Genomic DNA, 24,956 nt, shown 5'->3' with positions numbered 1-24,956 from the left:
TAAGGAAATAATTCTATTTCTCTATAAAATGGGTGAATTCCAAGCAATCCCAGTAAACTCTGGATAGAAAATGCCATCTGTATCCAGAAAAAGAACTATGGAAATTGAATTTAAATCAACACATGCTATGTTCACTTTTTTCTGTTTTTTCCCCCTCTTCCATAGTTTTTCTGATTTTTCTCTCCCAATGTGACTCATAAGAAGTGTGTATTTAAAAAGTTTACATGTACAACTAGAAAAAAATTAAAAATTAATTTAAAAAATGTATAAAAAGAGAAAAGGGGGGAAAACAAAGATAAAAAGGGTGAAGATGGGTGTTGGATTACATGTCCTTCCAGATCTAAATCTCATTGGTCTTGTGACCTTCCACTCTCCCTGATATATTTTCATGATACAAGAGAAAATTATTGGATCTAGAGTTTCTGGGTTTAAATCCCAGAAATGTTTCTTACTTTATGACCTTAGGCAATTCATTTGACCTTTCTAGCACAATTCTTTTTGAATTTTGTTGTTGAAGCAGTTGGGGTTAAATGACTTGCCCAAGGTCACACAGCTAGTATGTGTTAAATATCTGAGATCACATTTGAACTTAGGCCCTCCTGACTTCAGGGCTGGAGTTCTATCTATTGCCATCTGACTACTTCCCCCATTCTTTTTGTAAAATGAGGGGAATGGACTAGTAAAGCAGGGGTTCTTAATCTAATGTCCCAAGTCTTTAAAAAATTTTTTTTCTTAATTGTATTTTCTTTGTAACATCATAAATTTTATTTTTTGCACTTAAAAAAGGTATTCTGAGAAGATGGTCTCACCACAATGCCAGAAGGGTGTATACTACAGAAAAAGTTAAGAACCATTGGATAAAATGTTCTCTAAGATGAACGTTTTTGATCCCACCAAAACAAAGAAAGCAAGAGACTCTTTGAAGAAGGCCATTTATTTCCAATATATAGACTGCACTTTTAAGACAGGATTCTTCAGAAGCAGAAACTTTTAGTTGTTACCTAAAGAAAGGTGTCCCAATGACACATGGAAAGAAGAGACATGCGGAGATGGGAGGGGAAGAGTTGGGGGAGAAAGTAGAATTTATCCAACACTGTTACAGCACTTTTTAAATGAGTGAAACATCTTTAAAAATCCTTATAAATTCTTTATAATATGTTACACATTTAAAGACACTATTTACAAAAAAAGGGGGGTGGGGAGAGAAATCCACTTTACAGCAAATCTTTGCATAAAATAGGACTGCCAGCCATAGAAAGTGAAATCCCCGTCAAGGCTTCCCTGGAATGACTGGATTTTGGAGTGGGATGGAGTCATCTGGTTATTTTCAGTCTATTTACATGGGGGGGGGAGAGAGGTGGCAGCCCTACCCACCCACCCACCCACCTTGAAGGGAACAACTTGATTTCTTAGTCAGTGGGTTGTGTATGGGTAGGTGAGTGTGGGTGGCAGTGATCCCTGTCCCCCAAGGGAAATGGTGGCCCAGATACTCAAGTCCTGAAAACAAGAGCAGACTGGGTTGGAAGAATAAAAAGATAAGTAGAGGGAAGTAGAAGGAAGCACCTAAAGTCTCCCCTCAAAAAAAAAAAACTTTATGGGGATCTTGCTACTGCAGCTCCCCATGGTCAAAGCCCTTTCTGGGGTGCTGATCAGAGCTCTGAGACATTTGGCAAACGTTTAGAGTCAGGGGAAGTCCCGGTGTTTGCCTTTGTCTCAGGGATGCGAGACCCAGTTTCTCCCTCAGATCTCACTTGGACAAGCAGCAGGGAACGAAGTGGGGGAGGGGGGAATGATGGCCCAGTATGCACGGTGGGAAGAAGCAAGTTTTGACTTCTAGCAGGGACGCTTATTGACAGCTGGGGACAGGTTGCAAACTGCTACAGAAATTTGTTGGCTGGGATTACAGTGCACACAAATACAGACATATACACACAGAGCATACATCCACATAACACCTAGCTCCCCCCATCCCCTACACACAACAGCTCCAAGAGATACGGAATTGTTTACTCCTCTCCCTAACTCCCGAGAATCAGGTAGCCATGACTAGTGCGGGGGTCAGGGCAGGGAGAGAAATAAGCAACTGGCATCATTCATCTTTCCTTTAGAATAAAACCAGGGGGTGCCCTTCCCCCGCATAGGTAAAAGGGGATGTTTGGGCTCGCGTGTGTAGGGCTCCAAGAGGGAAATACAGAAGCAAACCTACAGGTGACCACAGAACGCCTGGAGCTTTACCCCACTTATCCGTCTTTCGTACATTCTCCCTTCTTTCTCCGGGGCTTATCTGCTTCTCTTCTCCCCGACTTGCTCTCTTTTGCCATCCCTGTCCTCTTCACTCTCTCTCACTTTGTCCCCCCAACTTCCCATTTTCTTCTCTCTCACCAATTCCAGCACAAAAACATAAACGCAAGAGACTTCGCTCGTCTTTTCCGTCTATCTGGCCAAGCAGAAAAATAAAGGTGACTCTGGAGGGGCGGAAGCAGCCCCCCACGCCCCCAAGATCTAAAGCCAGGGGTCACAAGAACAGAAAAGTGGCTCCGTGGCGGAGGGGGGAGCGCCGCTGTCACAGACACTGGTGGAGCCGCGACGTAGCTGTTCGACGGGGCGCCTGGTTGCGCGAGCTGGCCAGCTCCCCGGCCGGAGGGGGCAGCGAAGTGGAGCTGGAGGAGGGCCGAGCTTTGGTCGACTCCAGACTGCTGAGACCCGAGTCCTTATTGTCACTGTGAGGCCGGGGCGGGTGGCCTTCTCCGGCGGTCAGGGCGCCGCCGTCCCCCAGCTCCTTCCACTCGTTGAAGTTGAGGTCGGTGAGGGGACTCTGCACCACCACCGTGTGCCGCCTCCAGCTGCTGCGGCGGCGGCGGGTTTCGGGGGACAGAGGCCTCCGGAGCTTCACCCCGAACATGTCGTCGGCCGAGCCCCGGAGCCGCAGCCGGAGCTGCTCGGTCAGCGAGGGGCGGGCGGTAAGGGCCGCCTTCCCCCCCGCTGCGGGCGGCGGCCGCAGCGACTCCTGGCTGCTGGACGAGGCGGAACCGGCGAGGTCGGCGGGGGAATGGGGAGCCCGGCCCCCGACGCCCCCGTCGTCTCCGTCGGGCCGGCTGCGGGAGAGGCGCCGGCGGGCCAGAGTATCGCAGTGCATCAGGTGGTGAGAACTGAAAGAGGGCCGCCGGGGCAGCCGGCCCTCCGGCCCCGGGCGCGGCCCGCCGCCGCCCTCCGTGTCGGTCTCCACGTGGCTCAGCTCGCTGCGTTCGTCGTCCGCCTCGTCGCCCGCGCCCCCTCCGCCTCCGCCGCGGCCCTCGGCCCCCGAGCACACGCTGCGGTCCATGGTGGACAGGGTGGAGTAGCCGGAGACTATGGAGCGGGTATCAGCGGCGGGCCGTTCCCCAGCCCCCTCTTTGGGGACCCGCGGGGGGCTGTGGCGGCTCGGGGTCCCCGCGTCCTCGGCTTCCGGTGGCTGCCCTTCAGGGCCGTCCTGGATCGCCGCCGAAGGCGCTGCCGACGGTGCTCCCATCCCGGGCTTGTGAGCCTCCTGCTCCGAGTCATCGTCCGTGCTGCTCCCCAGCCCCCGCGCTTCGCACCTCTTCTTGCGTTTGCGGTTGACCGCCGAGATGAAGGAGATCGCCAGCATCTCCCGGGTGTACGGCTCTTTCTTTGGGGCCCACGAGCCCTTGGGGACAGAAGAGAGGTTGGTTAGGAGAGCACTGAAACCTCCAATTTGGGGCTCGGGGGGAGGGGGGTCCAGCTGCCTCATTGCCCTAGCTCGCCTTCCTAGCCCTCAACTGATCTCGAAATGCTTAATCCGGCCTCAGCTCTCGTGGGGGAAAGGGATTGGTCGGGGTTTCCATGGCCTGCGGAGCAGCAGTAAAACTAATCGGCCGAAGCCAGAGATCTGGGCTTAATCTGCAGGAAAAAACAAAACAAACAAACAAAAACACAGGATCTTAACTCCTGGGAGGCTGTAATTGATGGGGAGGGAGTCGTCCAACTTCCACACCTGGCGTTTCCTCACTGATGCAATCACCAGTCAGGATGCCAATCTGTACCACCCTACCATCCCCTTAAAGGGGGCAAATACATAAACACTTAGCCTGTCTACAAATGGAATAAACTGCCTCAGGAAGTAGTAAGGTCCCTGTCGCGGGAAGCGCACACAAATCTGAGGATGGTGAGAGTCCGTATCACATGATCTCTAAGGTCCCTTCCAACCCTGAGTGCTATGACAGTAGAGACTGTAGACATCCTTCATTTACTGGGAAAGTTTCTACTGTTTCTTTTATGAATAAAACCAACTCTCAGACCATGAAAGATGCTTCGATTATATTGGGTAAAGTCCATTCATTCCCCTGTGGGGCTTTTCCCATTGTTTTATAGTTGTTGCATTTTTTTTTGCTTGCATGCATGCTATATTCAACATATATTTTGTTAAAGGTGTTTTTCTCCTGTGACTGTTCATTACACATGAATTCAGTGCCAGCTGCAGAGGCAATTTTCAGCTTTATGGAAGAAAGATTTTCCTAAAAGCCCTTTCCTAAAAGGGCTACAAGTGAAATGAGTGATCTTAGGAGAAAGAAAGTCTTTGAGCAAAAGCTAACTGGTCAGTCTTTTCCCCATACCTTCCCCTCCCTCTTCTCTGCATTTCCCTCTTTTCTACGTCCTTTGTGAAAAAAGTGCTAAGCCTGGAGTCAGTGAGACCTCAGTTCAAATGTACCCTCAGACACGTCCTAACTGTGTGACCCTGGGCGAGTCACAACTTCTGTTTACCTCAGTTTCCTCAATTATAAAATGGAGGTGGGGAGATAATCATAACATATTTCTCCCAGGATTATTCTAAAGATCCAATGAAATAATACTTGTAAAGGTTACTGAATTACCATATTCCTGGGGACTACAAAAAAGTCACAGCATTCAGAATTTGAAGAGATAGAATAAATCCTAGAGGTCAACTAATTCAGCCACCTATCATGCATGAATGTCTTTTATGTTATCCTGTAGAATTAGTCATCTAGGCTTTCCTTGAACACTTTGCAGTGACATGAAGCTCACTATTTAACAACAAACACCATTTTATTAGTGAAAAGCTCTGTTAGAAAGTTCTTCCTCATAATGAGGCTGTATCATCCACAACTTGGGATGACTTTTACATAAAGGAGGTCTTCAAATTTGTAAAGATATCCACACTCATGTATGTCTTCTCTTTTATTGTTATTACTGTTAATATTTATCCGATTCGTTGGGGGTTTTCTTGGCAGAGATACTGGAGTATCATTTTATATATGAGGAAACTGAGGCAATTGGGGTTAATGACTTGTCCAGGATCTCACACACACACTGAGTGAGGCCAGATTTGAACTCAGGAAGATTATTCTTGCTGACTCCTGGCTCTGCACCTAACTACTCTATGTCTTCTCTACTGAAATTCAAATTGCAGGACATTCTAACCGAGACTGGAATCATATCCATCCTTCACATTGCCTCTCAGTCAGAATAATATCTTCCTAAGAGAGGATAGTCTCAGATATTTCTTTCTTTTCTTCTACTTTTAAAGAGATCATGCTTCATGTTTTGTCACTTTGGGGCCCACAAATCCTTGGGGAGAGAAGGATCAATGAGATAATTGACCTCTAATTTGGGGCTTGAGGAGCCAACTGTCTCACTTTGGAGAGAATATGATACCCAGGGAAAAGTACTAAATTTGCAGTCTCAAGACAGACATTCACAAATAGTGTGATCCTGGTCAAGTAATTTGACATCTTTCTGGGCCTTTTTCTCCTCTTGTGAAAAACTTTTAATACTTGTACCGTTCTCTGCCTCAACATTTTTATAAATGGAAAGGAACACTTTTTGGAAGCCTTATTCAACTCTTCCCACCCCTGTGGACCACTACACTGACTTTGGGGTTTCTTGGCTCTTGTAGTTTGCCATTTCCTCTTCATTAGATGAAGGCAAACAGGATTATGTAACTAGTAAGTGTCTGAGGCTGGATTTGAACTCAGATCTGCCTGACTCCAGGCCTGAAGCTCTATCCCCAAAGTCACCTAGCTGCTCCTAAACGGAGGCCTTCAAAGCTTTGAAGCCACTAGAATTAAGAGAGCCTGGACTAAAATCCCAGTCTTGCTGCTGCTATGTCAGCCCCAGCCAAGTCATCCCTCTGGGCCATTTCACTGTCTTCTCTAAAATGAAGGGATTGAACATGAGCAGTGGTTCCCATTTAATAGACTGTGAACCCCTTAGGAGTGTGTGCTAAAAATCTTAATGCTGACTAAAGCAACAAATAATTGTAAAATTATTCTGAATAGTATATCTCACATTTTTGTTACTGTTGTTGAAAGGGGTTTTTACAACAACCACCAAAAAATATGTTGGGAACTACTTCACTGGAATGAGGCCCAGAAAAGCTGTGACTTGCTCGGGGTGACTTAGCTACAAAAGTCTAAAGCAGAATGACTTACTTACTACTTACTTCTAACTTACTTCCAGCTCTAAATTCTAGGAAACAATATGACTAAATGAGAGCAAAGAAAAGAGAGGTTGCAAAGAGATCAAAACGTATATGTGGCGGGGGAGAGGGGGAGGCAGAGTTACTTACTGCTTACTATTTGTTAATTTCCAGCTCTAAATTCTAGGAAACAATATGACAAGCTGAAAGCAAAGGAAAATGAAGTTGCAAAGAGATCAAAGTATTTATGGGAGCTGGGAGGGGATCGGAAGTGATAAGGAAAGGGATCTTAGAGATAAGAAGTCTTCCAAGTCAAATAAACAACTCAACTTTAAGGGCTGCCTCAAGGCCAATGCTTTGGAATAACTCCGGACTTCTTACTTTTTTTCCACTCACAAGACATTTTCGCCCAAGAAATTTTTACGTGAAGGTAAACAACTCAAACATTTACTGATAATAAATCATAATTTTGCAACCCTCACATTCATTTATGAGACCCTGTATGGGATTGTGATCCACAGTTTAAGAGACTTTAGAATAATCTATAAATGATATTTTCTTTTTTTAAGAGATAATCTTTTTAAAAACATTTCCTTGTCTATAAAATGAAAATTATAAAAACCTATAGTTTTTACTTTTTACTAGAATGTTGTGAAGCTTCAACGGGATAATAGTAGAAATAACAAAATAGGTGTTGGTTTTTATTATCTTTTTCACTTTCCGCAGTTTGAATAGGGAGCAGAGGAAAGGAAGAAAACAGATAGTTTTTATCTGAGACTGTCCTCTCTTATTATGGATGTTACTGTGAATGAGAGGCAGTGCAGTACGGTGGATAGGGATCCACTTAAGAACTAGAAAGATATGGATTCAGGTCCAAGGTCTGGCTGGGTGACTTTGGACAAGTCATTTATGCAAGTGCCTCTAAGCAATTCTCTAAGCTGAAGGTGTTGATCTGCTTTGGTTGAGGGAGTTCCCTATGTCAATGAAATCCAATGTCTAGTCCAAACCTGCTGGTCTGATCAGGGTGGCTATAGGCTCCCTTTACCTAAAAACTCTTTTCTGCCAACAACTATATTCTATTTCAGCTCTACTCCGTCTTCTCCATCAGACTCAACAATCTGATGACTGACTGCAACTCTGAATTGTCTGTTCAAATTTTTTTTCAAAATGCCTCTAATAATTAAATTAATATGAATAGGTATATTGGGATATAATAAATAGATATTCTGGGATAAGTAGAAAACCTTAAACATTTATGCTTAAGATCGATTAATTGAAAAGAATACTGGATAGAGGAGACTGATTAGGAGAAGCTCATAGGAAAACAAAACTATACATAAGAAACAAAGGGGGGGGGGGATGAGGTAGTGAAGTGGATAAAGCACTGGCCTGGAGTCAGGAGAATCTGAGTTCAACTCAAACCTCAGATGTTTGCTAGATGTGTAATCCCAATTGCCTCCTCCCCAACAAAGGGAAAAACCAAAACATCTAGAGGCAAGGAGGGAAGGGGTTCATTGAGTACAAGTTCAACTTGATTCAGAGTATATCTTGGCTTTTCCTTGAGCTATTTTGACTTAAGGCTGGACCAATGCATAGCCAATAGGAGATGGCAATCCCTCTGTATTTTCAGAGCATATCTATAAGTCTGGGTTCAGTTCTCAGCACCACCATACTTTAGAAGGGCAGTTTGTAAACTGGGGGGATATATGTTCAAAGGATAGTAAAGTCTAGAGACCATGAAGACATGTGAAGGAAGCAGGGATGTTTACCTTGGAGAAGAGAAGGCAATGGAAGATATCATATTTGTTCTCAAACTTGTGAAAGACTGTCATGTGGAAGATAGAATACCTTGCTTAAGTAAACATGACACCACCAATTCAGGCATTTATCACCACTTAACTGGAAGACTATAAAAGCTTCCTATTCGGTTCCCTTATCTCCAATCTCTTCTCTTCTCCAAATGATCTTTTACAAAACTGTTAAAATCATATTCCTAAAACAGGTGGTCTAATCATGTCATTCCTCTGCTCAAAAAGCTCCTAAAGCTCCCTATTGCCAAGGATAAAATATAAAAAAATTTAGTTTGAAAGTTAAAGCCCTAAATCATTTGGTTCTAGACTGCCTTTCTAAGCTTATTGCCCATTACTCCTAAATATGCTCTATATCTTCCTGCACTCTATAGTCTAGCCAAATTGCCCTATCTTCTATTCCCTGTACCTTGGTACAAGCTGTCGCCCATGCTTGGAAGGTACTGACTCTTCAACCTCTGCTTCTTACAGTCCTCAACTTCCTTCAAGTCTCTCCTTCAGGTCTATTCAGATGCCTCTTTCACCTCAGCTCTATTGTTCTTTCCCTGAAATTTAATTGCATTTATGCAACTAAGTATAAAGTTGTTTCTCCCCAAGAAAATGAAAACTTCTTGAAAGCAGGAACTCCTTTCCTTCCTTCCTTCCCTTTTTACTTTGCTTTTTTTCTCTTTTTTCCTTCCTTCTTTCCTTTGTCCTTCCTTCCCTCCCTCTTTCCTTTCTTCCTCTTTTTCCTTCCTTCTTTCTTTCTTTCTTCCCTTACTCCCTTCTTCCTTCCTTCCATTCTTCCCTTTTTTCTCTCTTATTTTTGGTCATGTATCCCCCAGCACATTGTCTAGAAGATAGAACAAACTTAGTCAATGGCTGGTAATTGAATGAATGAGTTTTGTGTAGCTCCAGAGAGGAAAAACTAGGGTTAATGGAGGGCATCCACATTTTTTGAAAAAAGGAATAGGGAGTGAACTCTCCATTACTAAACATATTCAAGCAGAGGCTGGATGACTCCCCAGGGTTATTATAGAAGAGATTTCTAGGAAGTGGGAGTGGATGACTTTTATAGTTCAACTCTAAGGTCCTATGAATCAGAACTTGTGGTTCAGTAGTTTCATGACTTTTCATGGCCCCTTTTGAGGTTTTCTTGGCAAAAAAAATCTGGATTTGAACTCAGCTCTTTCTGATTCCAGGCTTAGTCCTGGATTGAGTGAGAGAGTAAATATGGATGGACTTATCTCAGGGTATTTTCAGAAGGGAATGGCTTATTGTATTCCCTTTAAAAAAAATGTGATAGAAATAGTCTCCCTATCTGTTTATATTTTCTTGTTTGTCCTTTGGGCAGAGGGAGAAATGAAACTACTGAGCCTCCATGAATCAGAGCAACTATGTGTAATTTAATTCAACAGACACTGTAAAAGCTGCTAAGCAGTTTTGCTAAGCAGTGGGCACTTAGGATAAAAAGATTTTTTAATTAAAATATTCTCTGATCTTAAGGAGCGTATGTATTACTAAGGGGTGGGGAGAAAGAGAAGAGGAAGGTAAAAAGCTTTTCTATAGTGCCTACAGTATGTCAGAAATTATGCAGAGCATAAATAAAATTTTATTTGATCTTTACAATTCTTCAAGGTAGGTGCTTTTATCATCCCCATTTTACAGTTGAGGAAATCAAGGCTAACAGAAGGGAAGTTTTTTCTCTCAGGTTCACATAATTAGTATCAGAGATCATTTTTGAATTCAGGTCTTCCTGACTCTCAGATTTTCAGAATGAAGTAGTTTCATTCATTTTTTAAAATGTGATAGGAATACTCTCCCTATCTGGATCAAACTCATCAGGACTCATATCTCTTTACCTATGACAGGGTGCCTTCCTGTGTGTCTGACCCTTTCCTTTCCTCCAGGACCTTGCTCCACTACATATCCTTACAGTTTTCATCTTCTGTCCTTCCCTTGTTACTGTTCCTTACTGCCTCAAAACATTTTCAACTCTCAGTAATAGTTTAAAAAAATTTTCATTGATTCATTGGCACACTTTAAACTCAACATGTATAAATTGGACATTATCTTTCTCCCTAGACACCCTCTCCTTCCTAATTTCCCTATTACTGAAGAGACCAACATCATCCTCTAAATTCCTCAGACTCATCTCCTCACCAAATATCCAATCTATTACCAAGGCCTATTGATTTCACCCTTTGCAATATCTCTCGAATATATTCCCTTCTTTCCTCTGGCACTGCTAACATTCTGACTTTGGCCTTCTAAAATCACCTTAGGCCTCGACTGTTGCAATAGAGGGTTGTCGGATCTGCCTGTATAGCACAGGTGTGACCATGTCACTCTTCCCCCCAACTCAATAAACTCCCATGGCTCCCTATCACCTCCAGGATCAAAAATAAAATGATCTTTTTGGTGTTCAAAGCCTTATAAAACCTAGGCCTCCTATTTTCCCAGCCTTCTCATACCTCACTTCCCATCAGGCACTCTTCAATACAATGACACCGGCCTCCTTGCACAAGACATGCATCAGACACTCCGACTCTCATCTCCAGGAGTTTTCTCCCACTCTCCCTCATCCCCAGAATGATCTCCCTTCATCTCTGCCTATTGGCTTCTCTGGATTCTTTTAAGTTCCAACTAAAAAAAAAAAAATCTCATCATCTACCCCAGCCTTAGTTCTAGTGCCCTTTAATTAGTTCCTTTTTATCCTGTATTTAATTTATTTGTCATTTCTCTTGCTAGAATGTGAACTTCTTGAGGTCAGGGTGTTTTTTGCCTTTTTCTGCATCCACATCTCTTAACACAATGTACACAGTAGATGCTTAATAAATGTTTATTGACTGAATGACTGCTGAGCCCATCCAGATAATACAGTTTCTCTCTACTTCATCATCTTCTACTCTCTCTTAAACCCTTGGATTTCCATCCTCATCATGTTCCTGAAATTGTTATCTTAAAGGTCATCAGGGGCAGCTAGGGGGCGCAGTGGATAGAGCACCAGCCCTGCAGTCAGGAAGACTTGAGTTCAAATCTACCCTCAGACACTTAACACTTCCTGGCTGTGTGACCCTGGGCAAGTCACTTAACCCCAATTGCCTCAGCAAAAATGAAAGTTAAAAAAAATATTGTGACCTCCTAAATATCAAATCCAGTGGTGTCATTCTCCTTAATTTTGAAGCAGCTTTTGAGACTGTTCACCTTCCTTTCCTCCCCCATAATCTCTTCTCCAGGCTTGAGAATCGTTTCTAGTTCTACTTCAGCCTCTCTGGTCCTTTTTTTGTCTCTTTATCATCTCTCTTTTTCTCCCTTTTATGTTCCTCCCAAGAATCAGTTCTTGGTGCTCTTCCCTTGCTGTATTGTTTTTCAGTTCACTCGTTCAACTGCCACTTTTATATGGATGACTCTCAAACCTCTGTGCCCAGCTCTGGTCTTTTTCTGAGCTCCCCACCTCTATCTCTAACTGTCTACATGTGGTCAACTCAAGGACTGTCTCACTGCATTAAATTCAATATTGCTAAGACTTCATATTCACGCTTTCAGGTTTTTGCTGTTCAGTTGTTTCAATTGTATCCAACTCTTCATGCACCATTTGGGGTTCTCTTGACAAAGACACCGGAGCGATTTCCCATTTCCTTCTCCAGTTCATTTTGCAGATGAGGCAACTCAGGTAAACTGGGTGAAGTGACTTGCCCAGAGTCACTTAGTGCCTGAGGTTAGATTTGAACGACTCCAAGCCTGACACTCTGGGCATTATGGTGCCACCTAGTGGTCTCTAGTAGCTTCCAGTTCCTAGCCTATCACTTCCCCTTTTATGTTGATTCCTATTTTGGGGTGTAGGGAAGACTAGTACTTCGGTGTGACGGATCCCGAGCCCATTACAGGGCTGCTTTCTACCTTCAGTGTCTACCTGACCCATCTAACTCTCACCTGGGGCTCCAAGAAGCTGCAGCAAGACCAGCGGCCACATCCAATAAACCACTTCGGCAGCCGGGCTAAACCAGGCGAAGGGCAACCAAAGGGTCTGGAGCCCTACAGAGACTGAGGGGGCGTCTACCCTGGCACGTAAAGACTTCCCCCGGTGGGGAATGGGCAGATGAGAACAATTTGTTCCAACGGCCGTGAAGCTTATGGAGCGCTTAGAGCTTGGTTAGACCAAGGGCATCCACTGCATCTTGAGTCATCAAAAATCCCCCCCCCAATCTCTCAAGTTGGTAACAATTATCTCCCTCTTGGCTCCATGGCTCTTTAATGCATCTGTAATGCAGCATTCTGCAATCAGCTACCTGGGCATCCTGTTATCCTATGGGATCCTAATCCTTTGGGGTAAGGACTGTCTTATCCAAGCTTTACATCTCCATCAACCATCCCTAACTGCTAATAATTTCCCCCCATTTGGGGGCTCATTCTTGTTTTGAGGTGTGATTTCATCAGTGTGGGGGAAAACCCCAGTATGGAAATTCCCCCCATCAAGGCAAACCAGGATCTCATCTATAATTCTAAAGCCTTAAGAGAATCAGCTTGCTCTTTTCTTACGTTAAAGCCCAAATCTACACCTTTGGACCTACTTTTGTATCTTGGGTCATACAAAACAAATCTAAATTTTCTTTTAAAAAACTAAACACTTGGGGGCAGCTAAGTTGGGCAGCTAAGGAGGACCTGAATTCAAATCTGACCTTGGACACTTAACACTTCCTGGCTGTGAGTGATCCTGGGCAAGTCATTTATCCCCAAACTGCCTCAACAAAAAAATAAACAAACAAACAAAAAACAGAAAATAAAATTTAAAAAAAACAAACCAAACACTTTCAGGTTAAACACTTCTAAAAAACAAGACACTCAGATTTTCAAAGAAAAAAAATCTCAGGATACAGTCTTTCCTGTCAAATATCCAAATGAACTACTGTTAGGGGAGTATGATGTCTATTATCTTGTTTTCAGCTGTTTAGATCTAATATTTTCCCTTTCCTTGTTTTATATATTGTTTCAACTAGACTATAACCTCCCTGTGGAGAGGGAAGGGGGCCATATTTATATCTTCGGGGACTCTGCATATAGCAAGCACTCAGTTGAAATGATTCAATGTATTCACATCAAATATTTTTAGTTGTCTGATAGCTTCTTCCTATCACTCAAATTGTGATATACTTCTTTACATCCACTAGGTGGCAGGTGTCTTCCGGGAATAAAGATTTACTTGCGATACCAAGGACAATTTTGAGGTTTTTTTTGTTGTTGTTTGTTTGTTTTTTAATTACTGAATATACCCCTGAGCCAAACAGGCATATTTGGGGATTATCTAATACTATGGCTGTTCAACTGTATTCACACTGTTGCTGGGAGCTAGCTAACTGTTCCAAAGATGAATGAGAGACTTCTCATTCCTGTGTTTCTCATGTCCCTCTCTCCTCCAAAAGTAACCTCTCCACAGTCTAAGCTCCATTCCCTCACACTGTTTGAGGCACTCAGGAAAGTCCCTTGATCAAGGGAAAACTTAATAAGGCTCCAACTCCCCAAAGAAAGCCCCACTGGCATCCCTACTTCCTTACCTTGGATTTGGTGGAACCACAGTTGATAGAATCTGTAGGCAAAAGACCAAAAGAAAAATCAAAGATGGGCAGGGGATGGGCAAAAAAGGTGAGGGAGGGAAGAGAGCACACTTTGGGGACATAATCACTCTCTTCAGTGGCTTCAGAAACCAGAGAACTGCCTTTTTAAGGAAGAGATGTCAGACACCGCTTCCTTTCAAAATAGGGACTGACCTCAAGCTTGGGGTCCCGAGGCATTCCATGGCCTGTTATTTCATTTTCCCTTCATCAGGGGAGAGTATTAGTGGGGTCTCTTTTATCCCTCCCCCCCCCATGTATTAATATGAAAGCATTGGAGCAGAAAGGCAAACAAGTCAGACCAAAACCGCACAAACCACAATGGTGAAACACAGCAGATCACAGATGTCCTAGATACATGGAAACCAGAGTGGGAGGAAGAGGAACAGAGGAAGGGAAGATTGGTAAGAGGATGTCTGTTCTTCCCCTAACCTCATCTCCCCCACCCCTCGCCTGAGAGAATGGGGCCATACAGAGCTGTTTTTTAAAAGGGTAGAGAAACAGAGTGAAGTACAGGAGGGAGGGTAGAGGGAAGCTCTCAATGGAAGCCCTCATGCTCAGCTTCTCTCTCACATCAATTGGGGTTCAGTTTTTTCTTTTTAAGTGAAGGGGATGTAAGGAAATCACAGCCATAACTTTGTATTCATCATGGCCTCTGGGAGCCTCATTCTTTCGGTTTGGGACTCATAGAGGTGGGGAGGGGGAATACAGAAGATGACTGTCGTGGCGTGAGACACAATAACCTGACTAAGCCTGGCTGAGTTTGGGGGCCCTGGTTAATGCACACCATCTGGCAAGCAGGTTAGGCCTCTTACCCCTGATGTGCTACCCTTCTCCACCCACCTCCAGACAGTGAGAAGAGCAATGATGAGCTGACCACACAGTGACAAACACAGCCCGCGGAGGTAGAGTTAGTAGTGGGTGATTAGAAGAAACGGGGACCTTCCCTTCATACCCCTCCTCAAATCTCCTCTTTCTAAGCCTTAAGCCAACCTCCTTGCAGTTATTTCTTTGTAACTTTACCCCAAGGTTACTGGAGGAAGGGACTAATGTCCAGTGAATTGTGAGGGCTGGGGAAGTTGGTGTCCCAAATTAGAGAAACATATCTTTGGTGGGGCTTGTTTTTCATATTCTTTCAACTCAGAGTGGGGTAGAAGCATGCACTCTGTGGTGTGTGTGTGTGTGTGTGTGTGTGTGTGTGTGTGTGTGTGTGCTGTTGGGCAAAAATTATGAATTGTAGAGAAAGCCAGGGTCAGGAAATACTCCTACCATGAGGCTCTGACTTAGCCTTTCATTCATCTGGGTGTATGTGACCCCTCTCTCTTCTACCCCCATCACTGCTACCACAATGACCCCACACATTTCTATCTCCTCTACTTGGCACCTCCCCACCCCACTTTCTTATAATCACCCACTAGGATTAGTATCCAAGATAGCTGAGAAACCACACACTGTACCCTTTAAATCTCCAACAGGTCCGCTGGAGGAAAGAGGAAAGAGAGAACAGAGGAGCAAGAAGATTAAGAAAGAGAAAAGGCAGAAGGGAGAAGAGGAAAAGGGGGAGAGAACAGGTGAAGAAAAAAAGAGAAGAAGATAAAGGGCAGAAAGTCAGAGAAAGCAGAGATGGGTATAAGGAGAGAACAGAAGAAATATTAAAAAAGAGAAACAGTGCCCAGGAACCAAGGGAACACGCGCACAAGCCAGAACTAAAGGAAATTAAAGGCTTAGAAAAGAAACTAGGGAAAGAACTGAAGCCCTGGGGTTGGGGGAGGTGGGGAGCACTGGGATCCGCTAGTTCCTTCCCAGCTGAGAGGGGACCGTCTCTTCACCCAACTCCTCCCCCATCTTATCTGTGGCATGCAAGGGTGGAAGTTGGGCGCTGCTGGGGGTGTGGGCATGGGTGGGGGACAAGAGGGGAAGCAGGGAGCCCAGGAAAGGAGCCGTGATAGGCTGGGAAATTCCCCAACTGTACCCAAAGGCTCACTCACCTGAACCTGCCTCTCCTGGGGGCACCGTCCTGCCAATGTTGGGCAGTAGATACTCTATATTGGGCACTGACTGAGATTCCTTTTCATCAACTGGAGTCTGCAAACAGAGAGCCACTGGCTTGAGCCAAGATTGATTTTCCTCTCCCCAATCTGGAGTTCCCTGAGGGGGAACGGCTGGTCCCAGTATAAAATGGAGGGCAAGGACACTTTTCCCCCTCAGGGCAAGATCTGTGTCTTCCCCAGAAGACAAGCCTTCTTTACACTTCTCATCCTCCTTCATCCCTATCCATGAAGCTCCTGGCGATGAACTTTGGAGACACTTAGGCTAATTCCTTGTACCCTCTCCACCTTCATATATTTTTGCGTCTTCTGAGACATTATCACCCCAATCCCACACAGGAAGATTCTCCCCCCCCCCAAAGCCCTCAGAATCACTCACTCTCTCTCCCTTTTCTTCATCATCACTGAAGAACCAGTCCGACTGCAGAGAAAACAAAGTGAGAATGGGAATTACATTGGGATAGAAGAGATATTTTGAGAACAGATAAATTAATATGCCCTAAATTCCACCTTCCTTTCCATAAAGGAAGGCTTGGCTCAAAGGAGAAACTGAGATACAACAAGGAAAAGCCCAGTTTAAAAAAAAAAAAAAAAAAAAAAAAAAGGGAGATCTCAGAATCCCAGAGCTGGAGGATATCATAAGAGGTTGTTAGGGTCTAGTCCAGGCCCTGCCCAAAATATGATACAGCTGATTGGTTAGTTGTCCTTCATTCTCAAAGAGGAAAATGGAATCAAGGTATAATGGGTCTAACTGTAGCTGACCAGACCAATGCGAGCTTGGAAACTCTCTACCAGAGTTAGGGCACAAAAACGTTTGGAGTAGAGATGTCTCTAAATCTGTACATCTCACGTTTCTTTTGAGCTACTGCAATTCTGCTTCATTCATCATTTATGTGATGCCATAAAATGCTAAAACATGCCTCACAAATGGTCATCTAACTTTTGCCTGAACAATTACAATGACAAAGAACTCTCCAATGACTAACAGCTCGTTCCACTCTTGGATGGCTCTAGTTATTAAGAACTTCTTTACAAGGAGCTCCATCTCTCTGACCCTAGTCCTTACTCTGCTGTATCCTTGTCCTAGGCCATAAATGTAACATCCCTTCTAAAGTTTTTAATTCTTCAAATACTTGGAGAGCTATCATGTGCCTCTATGTTCTCCTTCAGCCAGACAACATTGTCCCTGACTATCCTTTCCAGTGCTGACTGCATCATCTTTAACACCCTTTCCATTGTCCAGTTCCCCCACCCCTATTCTCCCTGGTTCTAGAAAAAGAGTCAGAAGACTATATCAATCACTCAATTGAGACTAACACTATCCACAGTTATCCCCCAATTCAGATCCTGGTGGTGTGTGCTAGCCCCAAAACATTTTCACTTTTTTCTTAAGAAGTTTAGTGCCTTGCTCAGTTTCCTCTATCCCAACTCCTGTCTTTCTCCTGGGGTTCTTAAATCTTTATGGCAATGGTCACTCAAATACCCTAACTTCCCAATTCTTCCGCTTACTCAACTCCACCTATTCTTCCACTTCAAATTCATTTCAATGGATATGGTTGTATCTTTGACCTTGCTGTCACCCAGAAGTGCAACAATTTTCTGATCCAGAATTCCTAAAGATTCCAGAATCTCCTATCACCACATACATCTCTATTCCTGACAATCCCTAAATCATTCTCAATTTGGGCTTCAATCCCTCACCCCTCAGTACTTTCCCAGGCTCTAGCCACTCTTTTTCCCTTCTAATCAATACCACTTCTTGTACTACTTCTCCATGCTAGTGAACCTTCGGTCACCTTCTATTGCTACTTCAATTGATCAAATTATAACTTGGATTATTTCCACAATCTACTTTTTCTACTACTACTCATATGCTACTGAATAGAACTGGAAGAAGTCACACAATGGAGCTGACTGGGCCCATTGCAACTATATGTTATTTTTTCTTAGTTGGGTCCTTATTGCAGCAACTCAAATCATTTACTTCTTCCAAGTTGATTTCTTGCTCTATTCACTACAGAAATATTTCAAAACTTTTTTTTTTGTTTCCAAGTCTCCCAGAGCAACCTTCTCTCCCAGACCTCTCATCTGAGAAATCTGAATCCTATTACATTGAGAAAATCAAGATATTTCTTTGAAGTTTTTTTTTTCCAACTTGTTTACATCAAAGTCCTTTGATATTGTTTCCTACTATCTCTTCCTTTACTTAAAAGAACTCTACTCCATATAAAGAGGTGGATTTGTTCCTCCAGGAAGAGGATCCCATGCATACTGCTCCCACTATCACCGCTTCTTTCTAATCTTCAATCTCTCCTTATCTGCTAATTCCTTCTCTGCTTCTTACATTTCCAAGGCCCCCCATCATTAAAAAAAAAAAAAAAACTAACTCAAACCTTTATTGATTCTACTAATTCTACCAGTTTTCACCCAGTATTTTTTCTTCCCTCCTCCGCCAAATTGCTTGAAAAAGTTTTCTGCATTTGTTACCTCTACTTTTCTACTCACTCTCTTTTAAACCCTCTGGGTTCTAACATGGACTCAAGTGAAATTGCTCGCTCCAAAGTTACCAATGATTCTCATTCTCTCTCTCTCTCTCTCTCTCTCTCTCTCTCTCTCTCTCTCTCTCTCTCTCTCTCTCTCTCTCTCTTCCTGAGGCAATTGGGGTTAAGTGACTTGCCTGGGGTCACCCAGCTACTAAGTTTGGAAGTGTGAAGTGTCACATTTGAATTTAGGTCCTCCCGACTTCAGGGTTGGTACTCTATCCACTGCACCACCTAGCTTCCCCTCAATGATCTCTTAATTGCCAAATCTATGACCTTTTCTCAATCTTATTCCTTCTGGATCTTTCTGCAGCACGTGACACTGCTGATCATCTCCTCAAGGTTTTCAGGACATTACTGTTGCTTCTTTCTCTTTTCTTCTTCTCTCTTTTGTCTCTCTCTTCCTTTCTCTCCTCCTCTCTCTTTCTCTCTTCCTTTTCATTCTCTTTATCTCTCTCTGCTTCCCTCTTCCCTTCTTCTCTCCCTCTCCCTCCCTCCTCCTCTCTCTTCTTTTTCTTTCTCTCTTCCTCCCCTTATCTCTTTCTCTCCTCTTGCATTCTCCCCTCTTTTCCCCTCTGCTTTCCTACCTGTCTGACCACTCATTTCATTCTGCTTTTCTGGATCATCATTCATGTCATACCTACTAACTGTGGGTGTAGCCTAAGGCTCTGCTCTGGGCCTTCTTATCTTTTTTCCTCTATACTCATCAGTTCCCATGGGTTCAATTATCCTCTCTGCAAATGATTCACAGATTCAGCTCTAGCTTCTCTTTAGCTCTGGCCCAAATCTCCAACTACCTAATGAATATTTCTAACTGGATATTCTGTAGGCACTTCAGATGCAACATTTCCAAAACAGGGCTCATTATCCTCCCTCCTTAATCCATTCTTCTTCCAAACTTTCCCATTTCTGTCAAGAACATCCAGTCCCCCAGGTTCACAAACTCAATGTCATCCTCGACTCCTCCCTCAGCCCATATGTCCAATCAGTTGCCAAATCTTGTCATTTCTAACAACATAATATCTCTCATTTCTGCCAACATTGTAAGGACCATGGGGCTTTTCCATCTGATTGGCAGCTGAAGCTTTCTCTATTTCTATTAAAATATAGTTTCTTGAGAACAGACGGCTTACTTTTCTATTTGTATCCCCGGTTTTGGTCCAATGCTTTTTCACACAGTAAGTGCTCAATATATGCCTTTTGGTTCATTCATTTATTCATTTCTCATATCTGTTCCCTTCTCCCCATTCTCATAGCAACTGCTTTAGTTCAGACTCTCATCACAGTCTCCAAATTGATCCCTTTGCCCCAAGCCTCTCTCCACTGCAACCATCCTCCACAGTGGCACCAAAATTATTGAGCATGTCACATTCCTCACTTAATCAATTCCAGCAGATCTCTATCATCTCTAGGATCAAATATTTATTATTCAGTCATTTTAGTCATGTTCAATTCTGTGACTCCAAATGGGGTTTTGTTGGCAAGGATACTGGAGGAATTTGCCTTTTTTTTTTCCCTCCAACTCATTTACCAGATGAGGAAACTGTAGCAAACGGAGATAAGTGACTTGTCCATAGTCACAGCTAGGGTCTGAGACCAGATTAGAACTCAGGGAGATGAGTCTTCTTGATTCCAAGGTCAGTGTTTTATTCACCACATCACCTAGCCACCCTTAGGGTCAAACATAAGCTCCTCTATTTGACATTTAAGGCTTTTCACAACCTGGTTGTATATTGTGTTTCCAGAAATTTTGCTCCCTTTTGTGTACTTTTCAATTCGTTTATACATAGCTTTCTACTTACATGCAACACTTCATCTCCTTGCTCCCTGTACCTGAAATGCTTTCCCATACTGCCTACATCCCTTGGAATCCTTGGCTTCTTTACCAATTTATCTTAAGCACATCTATTCTACACAAGGATCCCCCCCTTGGCTGCTACCATCTTCCCATTCAGATTACTTTGTGCTTGCTTTGCAAGCATGTGTTTGTTGCCATCCCTAAAGAATATGAGCACCTTGAGGGCAGGGACTATTCGATTTTTGTATTTGTTATCTCCAGAACCCAGCTGAGTGCCTGGAATATAGCAGGTGTTCAACAATGACTACTGTTTGATTGGTAGAGGCAGCAAAGTACTGGATTCAAATACTGCTCTGAGACATACTAGATGGAGCTGGTAATCTCCAGACCCTAGTTCTAATCCTGCTTCAGAGACAACGATGTAGCCAAGTGTCCCTGGCAGAGTCACTTAACCCTGCTTGCCTTGGTTTCCTTATCTGTAAAATGAGCTGGAAAAGGAAATGGCCAACCACTCTAATATCTTTACTGAGAAAAGTTCAAAAGGAGTCATGAAAAAAAATGAGACAACAAAACAACTTCACTTTCTATATATTATGTATTTGTTACATATGGTCTTCCCATAAGCTTCTTGAAGGCATGTGCTATGCCATTTTTGCTTTTGTATCATCAGTACTGAAGGACAATGGATAGAAGGGGCCAGAGTCAGAACTGTTGGGAGGATAAAATGAGATATTTGGAAAGGGCTTTGTAAAACCCTTGAGTTATATATAAATGCTGCTGCTGCTGCTGCTGCTGCTGCTGCTGATAATGTTTGGCACATAGTAGCTATTTAGTTAATACAAGTGCATTGATTGAAATCATTAGATTTTCAGTTCTGAGTCTGTCAGCTCAGTCAAAGTAGACAACGTAGACAGGGTGCTATAATCAGACCTGAGTTGAATCCCAGTTCACATGTTTACTATATATGTGAGCAAAGGAAGAATATTCAACTTCCCTGAACTTCAGTTTCCTCATCTATAAAATAATATTTACATCATCTATCTCCAAGAGTTATTGTGAGGAAAGTACTTTGCAAACCTTAAAGATATTGACAGTCCCATTGGTAACTGAACATTATCAAGATCAATAAGATTTATTAAATCCCACTATGCGCCATTGGATACTAAATGCTAGGTATACAAAGAAAGGCCAAAAAATTACAATCCCCAAGGAGATCACCGTCTAATGGGGCTAATGAAAATAATTATTAACTAACATGTTGGATAGGCATCCCAACTTATTTTGATTTTTAAATCTAATAATCATGCTATTTATTTCATTTCATTGAGTTCCAAAATCAGAGTCCTGCTGCACCTCACTAGAAACCTCCTTTCCAGGTTGGCAACATTCCATTAAACAAAATTATTTGGGTCTAGTTAGTTAACCAGTTCTAAGTTTACTGAACTGCATTACTATCCAGTCTATCCATAGCTAGCTATCCTGTCCACCGGGATATTGTAAAAGATTCTGCCAAATGTCTAAATAACAAATTAATACACTAATGACTAATTTATACATTTCTTTCAGTTGCCAGTTTAGGAAGTGGCAGCTCTGACTGTGTTATTCCTCAGTTTGAAAAGTTTCAGTGGCTCCAGAATAAAACACAAACTTCTTTGTTTGGCATTTAAAGCCCTTTGAAATCTCACTGCAAGAGACAGTTAAGATTGTGTAGTGGATAGAGTACTGGCCCTAGAGTCTGGAGGACTTGAGTTCAAATTTGACCTCGGATACTTAATACTTCCTAGCTATGTGACCCTGGGCAAATCGCTTAATATCACAAAAGAAAAAAAAAATATTAAAAAAAAAAAAGAAGAAGAAATCTCACTACAACTTATCTGTACAGGCTGAAATCACATTACTTCCCCTCATGCAGTCTACATTCCAACTAAACTAGTCATAATATTCTTTCTGTAATCTCAGTGCTTTTGCACAGGGTATTTCCGTATCCTGGAATGCCCTCCCTTCTAGCATCTGTATCTTGAACTCTTGTTGTTCAGTCATTTTACAGTCTGACTCTTCATGACCCCATTTGGGGTTTTCTTGGCAAAGATAGTGGAATAATTTGCCATTTCTTTCTTCAGCTCATTTAACAGATGTGGAAACAAGGCCATCAGAGTTAACTGACTTACCAAGAGTCACATAGCTAGAAAGTGTCTAAGGCCAGATTTGAACTCTGGTCTTCCTGATTCCAGACCTGGTATTCTGTCCATTATGTCACCTAGAGGTGATTTAACTGGAACTCTAGATGGGGAAACTCTCCTTACCACTACAGGTCAACATCTCTGCAACTTCTAGTTTTAAAGAGTTGCCTAGAGAAGTGTCTCTGAAACTATGTTTTGTGTGTTAGAGACCATGCACCCTTTCTCATGAGGAAGAAAAACTTTTTCCTGCACTCATTAAAAAAAAAATGTTGCCTAGAGAACTATAAATCCATTGTCTTATCCAGGCTCACACAACCAGAAGGCATCAGAAACAGGGCTTGAATCCAGGTCTTCCTGGCTCAGAAATCAGCTTTTTGTCTACCAAATTGTCTAGTGGCTATTCAATTTCACACAAATCATTTAAAAAGAATCTCCATCAGCTCTAAGGCAGATAACAGAATTCTTATTCTGCAGATGAGAGAACTTGGGCTTCCTTCTTATTTCTCTCCAAGACCAGAAATTCTGAGTGTCTTTCTCTCCATGATTGATTCTTTTCTCTTTTCTTTTTTTTTAACTAAGGCAATTGAGGTTAAGTGACTTGGCCAGGGTCATAGAGCTAGAAAGTATTAAGTGTCTGAGGCTGGAGTTGAGCTCAGGTCCTCCTGACTTCTGGGCTGGGACACTTATCCACTGCCCACCTCGCTGCCCCATGATCTTTGGTGAAGGCAAACAAGGCTATCTTGTTTTGTTTTGTTTTGTTGAGGCAAGTGGTGCTAAGTGACTTACCCAGGATCACACAAGTAGGAAGTATTAAGTGTCTGAGGCCACATTTGAATTCGGGTCCTCCTTCGGGTCATTTCTAGCTTCACAAGCTTCTTGAATCCAATCCCTTATCTCTACTCATAGCTGTAACTTAGTTGAAGTCCTAATTGCTTCTTGCCTACATTGTTGCAACACCTACCCAATTGGTGGAAACCAGCCTCATCAGTCCATTTTCCATACTGCTGCCAAAGTAATTTTCCTTACATGCAGATCTGACCAGGTGACTTTTTCTCCACCAAATTCACTGGCTTTCTATTACCTCTATAATAAAATATAAAATCTCCTGTTCAGCTTATTCAGCTCTTCTCCCTCCCATTCCTTGCATTCTGAGGCGCATGACTTTGGCTCTGCTCCTCACTTATAACATTTCATCTCTCATATCTAAGCCTTTTACACTGACTCTTGAAGACCTCATGCCTGGAATTCATACTCTCCTTCTCTTTATCTTCCCTTTATGGAGTCTTTCTCTTCCTTTAAAATGCAGCTCTTTCCTGATCTCTCAACTGCTTTCACTCTTCCATTACATATATTTTTAAACTTTAGATTTATGCTGTACATATTTCTATATGTACTTGTCTCCCCAATTAAAATACAAATTCATCACAAGTAAAGTTTGTTTCATTCTCTGTACTTACAACCTCAGTATACAGTAGGTGTTTAATAAAAAAAATTGCCAGTTTATTGAATAAGCTGACTCTAAAAAGTTTTTGGTCTCTAATATGTTAATATGTTTTACACAACCATACATATATGACCTATATCAAATTGCTTGCTATTTTAGGAAAGAGGAGAGAAAAAACATTGGAAACTCAAAATTTTGTTAAAATGTTTGTTTGGGATGGACAGAATCAGCTACATCCAGAAAAGGAACACTGGGAAATGAATGTAAACTGTTATTTTTACCTTCTGAATCCAATTCTTCCTGTGCAACAAGAAATTCGGTTCTATACACATATATTGTATCTAAAATATACTGTAATATATTTAACATGTATAAGACTGCCTGCCATCTGGGGGAGGGGTTTGGGGGAGGAAGGGAAAAAATCTGAATAGAAGTAAAGTGCAAGGGATAATGTTGTAAAAAATTACCCATGCATATGTACAGTCAAAAAAAAAGTTATAATTATAAAATAAAATAAAAATTAAATAAAAAAATTAATTATCAAAAAAAAATGTTTGGTTTGGTTTTTTGAAAGGCAATTGGGGTTAAGTGACTTGTTCAGGTCCCACAACTAATCATTAAGTTTTCAACCTCCAAATACACTTGGAATAGTGGGAAAGATGGGGCTGTGCCCCATCTGGGAATGATCTGGGGATGGGTGGAGAGTAGAGGAAAAAAGTGGGTTAGAAATTATATACTTGAAGGAGCTCATCAAGATCTGACTAACTACCCAGAGGCTAGGCTGGCTACTTCATTGGGGGTGGAGATCAGAGCCAGCCCTGAGGCTCCTCCGTCAGGGATAGGGTTCTCACCCTCACAGAGTAACAAGTCCCATTCCCCAGTCACTGATGGTATCCTTACTCAGCCCTCCAATAGAAGCGGCCTACTGTTCATGGTGAGAATATGAGTGACTTAGGATAACTCACCCCCATTACTGGAAAAACAAGACAGAGCATTGGTAGCGGGCAACAGCAAGAGTATTTGGATTCTATTCTAATCATAGGGAGAACACAATGAATACTATGCCAGGCCCTGCAAACAGGAAGACCTGAATTGAAATTTGACCTCAGACACT

At 42.6% G+C, this 24,956-nt stretch overlaps 1 protein-coding gene across 5 annotated transcripts in view; it reads right to left on the bottom strand.

Annotated features, from left to right (window-relative positions):
- Nucleotides 1-918: 918 nt before the first annotated feature.
- ARHGAP23 (Rho GTPase activating protein 23) overlaps nt 919-24,956 on the bottom strand; it is a 121,534-nt gene continuing 97,496 nt past the window's right edge. For all 5 annotated transcript variants that reach the window (XM_074261325.1, XM_074261323.1, XM_074261326.1 and 2 more), the window contains 4 exons: nt 16,260-16,301; nt 15,821-15,917; nt 13,776-13,807; nt 919-3,664 (listed from right to left, as the gene is read on the bottom strand). In XM_074261325.1, coding sequence (XP_074117426.1) covers nt 2,564-3,664; nt 13,776-13,807; nt 15,821-15,917; nt 16,260-16,301 — 1,272 coding nt within the window. In that variant the 3' untranslated portion in view covers nt 919-2,563. The remainder of the gene's footprint in view (nt 3,665-13,775; nt 13,808-15,820; nt 15,918-16,259; nt 16,302-24,956) is intronic.

The sequence above is a fragment of the Sminthopsis crassicaudata genome, chromosome 4 (assembly GCF_048593235.1).
Source record: "Sminthopsis crassicaudata isolate SCR6 chromosome 4, ASM4859323v1, whole genome shotgun sequence".
NCBI lineage: Eukaryota > Metazoa > Chordata > Mammalia > Dasyuromorphia > Dasyuridae > Sminthopsis > Sminthopsis crassicaudata.
This window is presented reverse-complemented; position numbering and strand designations above follow the sequence as displayed.